General features: G+C 34.2%; 1 protein-coding gene across 1 annotated transcript; it reads left to right on the forward strand.

Annotated features, from left to right (window-relative positions):
• The first annotated feature begins 402 nt into the window (after nt 1–402).
• LOC104893535 (protein FAR1-RELATED SEQUENCE 5-like) lies at nt 403–1,080 on the forward strand. The gene has a single exon (XM_010679650.1). The coding sequence runs from the start codon at nt 403–405 to the stop codon at nt 1,078–1,080; it is 678 nt and encodes a 225-aa protein (XP_010677952.1).
• The last annotated feature ends 2,547 nt before the right edge of the window (nt 1,081–3,627 follow it).

Consider the following 3,627-nt stretch of genomic DNA (forward strand, 5'->3'; position numbering starts at 1 on the left):
ATCATATATATATACACTATAATAAAAGTGACAAAAATATCTTCGTTTTTTTTATAACAGGTTCAACTGAACAATCACTGAATAAACATGAAATTGGAGGAGTTTTACTTGGTCAAGTAAGACCAACATTGGATGATATACATGAGCTATATTGTCAGCATGCTGCTATAGTAGGGTTCAGTGTTAGAAAATCCAAAAATAGAAAAAAAAGAAGAAGAGACATCGGTTGTGCATCAAAAGTACTATGTCTGCTCTGCTCAAGGGAAAAGAAATACCAAAATCAAAGAAAAACATGGAGAGAATAATACAGATATAATGATACAAGACATCAATTCAAAGAAATAGAGGACAAGAAGAGTTATGATCATAAGAACTGAATGTCCTGCTTTGATTAGAGCAAGGATGAACCCTGAAGGACACTATGAAATTGTGCAGCATGTTGTAAAACACAATCATCCACTTACAGGAGAACCACTAAATTACCTTCATAGATCTGAGCGTCAGATAAGTGATCCAAAGAAACAAACCATACAAGCTATGCAAGAGTGTGGACTGAGACCGATAGATTCATTTAAATACATGAGTACAGAAGCATGTGGTAAAGATGTATTGGGTCGTTCCATGAAGGACCACTTCAACTGCAATTATAGACTCAAAATAAAATCAATTGAGGGAAAGGATTCACATAATATTGTTGATAACCTTTATGAGCAGATGCAAACAGATAGTAACTTCTTCTTTAGAGTAAAATTGAATGATGAAGGAAAGGTTTGCTGCTTATTTTGGAGAGACTCTATGATGCTTGAGGAGTATACAATCTTTGGAGATGTTATGGTTTTTGATACTACATATAGGACAAACAAGTATAATCTTATTTGTGCACCATTTGTAGGAATTAATAACCATTGGAAAAACACAATGTTTGCATGTGCATTTCTTGCGGATGAGACAATACCATCATTTGAATGGGTTTTTGAAACATCCAAAAAGTCAATGAAAGGTAAATGTCCAATAACTACATTCAGCGACAAAGATGCTGCAATTGCAGGAGCAATAAAAAAGGTACTCATGTTTATGTGACACTTGCAAACATCTGTTATGTACTATTGCAGGAGCAATATATATTACTTGAAAAACTAACTAAATGAACTCACTGACAAGCTTTCCCAACCTCAAGACCCAGACTATGTTTATGGCATTTGAGTCAAAATGCAAACAACAATTTGGATTGATGAATGCAGATAAGGAATTCAAGAACATTTTTCACAAGTGTTTGAGTGGTTGCATTACAACAACAGAATTTGAACAAACTTGGAGCACAATGACCAAAAAATACAAATTAGAAGATGATTGTTGGTTCAAGAGATTGTATAGTTTGAAAGAAAATGGTGTACAACATTATTTAGCAAATACTTCTCTGCTGGAATACTATCTTCACACAGAAGTAAAATCACAAATCATGTTGTTGGGTTTAAGGCAAGCAAAATCACTAGCTTAACTGACTTCTTTTCAATATTCCAACAGACAGTAATAAGTTGGAGAAGACAGGAAGAAAGGGATGTTTTTAATTGTATCAAGGGAATACCAAAATCAGACTTCTGCATGAGTCCACTATTAAAACATGTTGCTTCACAATACACACATACTCTTTTCCAAGATTTCGAGGAAGAATTCAAACATGCAATGCAATGGCAAGTGCAATTGAATTAGTTGATACATGAGGGAACATTCGGACATACAGAGTTTTCCTCAATGGCATTGATGGTTCTTCTCAACAAGTCTCCTTCAATTACCAGAAAAGACAATTGAGTGTGGATGCAGAAATTTTGAAGAATCGGGTTGGTTGTGCTTTCATGCCATAAGAGTTCTACACTTGGCATTGATGTATCATCACTCAATACAGGACATGGTACATAATGAACTTCAATTGTTTTTTGAACCGGCTTCATCCGGCTCAAATCAACTTGTCCATCATCAATGAAGTAAAACTTAGCACTTATTGGATAAGTTTCATCAAGCTAACCACTGCCAAATTTATCACATAGTACTTCACGACGAATTCTCTTGGCAATTGACTCATTATCCCAATGAGCCAATAGAGGCAGTCGAGTTGGAGGCACCCCATAACCAATCTATAGGTGATGGAAGTAAATCAACTGCAACAAAATTATACAACCAGTATAATGCCCCCGAACACCTTCAGCAAACAGTGAATTCCTGAGCAAAACATTCGCATGCAACAACCTATCTAAAATATATTTACACCAATTCAAACGAGGAATTCTCATGACCTCATTTACAACAAGAACAAGCCTTAAATCCGGTGTGTTATTTGCAACTGGAGCTAAAAAAGAAGAAAAGGCAAATAACACATACAACTTTTTAAAAACAGCCCCAACATCAACTAAATTCCTTAACACAGAATAAACAGCATATAAAGGAATCTGTCCTTTCTCCCGATCAACTCCAAAGTACTTCCTCCAACTTGCTTTCAACTCAAAATGCGGATTCTCCGCATTAGGTCCCCTAGACACATCCACCACATCCTGTCCTTTAACTAGAGGGAACTGAAGCACATCATACACATCAAATTGGTTAACCCTGAAATCTTTTCCATAACCAACCTTAAACATGCCAGAATCACCATCAAACCTCTCCACCAACCATACACTCAAAGAATTATTACTCTTGGAAATCTTTAAATCCAACAAAGATCTAGAACCAATTTCAATAGCAGCTTTTTTCTGTTCAACACTAAAAGCTTCATTCAGCTCACAAAGCCTTTTACCATAGCAAGTAGTTTTGAACATGTTTACCCTCTTTCCTTCAGCATCAGTGCATATTTTCCTCTTCTTTGGAGCTTGGAAGCTATCCTTCTAAGCTACACCGTTTACCCTCTTCTTGCTTTTTGCTGGTTCTTTTGTTACAACAGGATTACCAGCACCAGTTCCTTCATTACCAGGAACTTTAGCAGAATCGATTCCTTCACTAACACCAAGATTAACAACATCACTTCTTCCATCCTGATGTTCAATTGATGGATTAGTAACAACATGTCCAACGTGCTCTGCAACAAAAAACAATTGTACAGAACATACATTATATCAGCCTAAAACACACTATATATAATGTTAAAATATACTATATCATGGCCAAATACACTAACATAACACTAACATAATATCATGTAAAAATACACTATACCATCTCAAAATACACCATAATGTCAAAACATACTATATGATGTCAATATACACTATCATCCAAAACACTGTCAAAGAACTATCACAGCAACATTATCATTTCAAAATACACTATATCATCACAAAATACACTATATCATATCAAAATACACTATATTATATCAAAATACACTATATCATCTCAAAATACACTATAATGTCAAAACACACTATATGATATCAATATACACTATCCAAAAACACACTATATCATTTTAAAATACACTATATCATATCAAAACACACTATATCATTTCAAAATACACTATCATTTCAAGGCTAATAAAAAGTAGTATAATTACAATACACTATATAAATACAAAATAAACTATATCATGTCAAAATATACTATATCATCACAGGAATAACACAATTACAAATTATT

The sequence above is a fragment of the Beta vulgaris genome, chromosome 5 (genome assembly GCF_026745355.1).
Source record: "Beta vulgaris subsp. vulgaris cultivar EL10 chromosome 5, EL10.2, whole genome shotgun sequence".
In the NCBI taxonomy this organism is placed as follows: Eukaryota; Viridiplantae; Streptophyta; class Magnoliopsida; order Caryophyllales; family Amaranthaceae; genus Beta; species Beta vulgaris.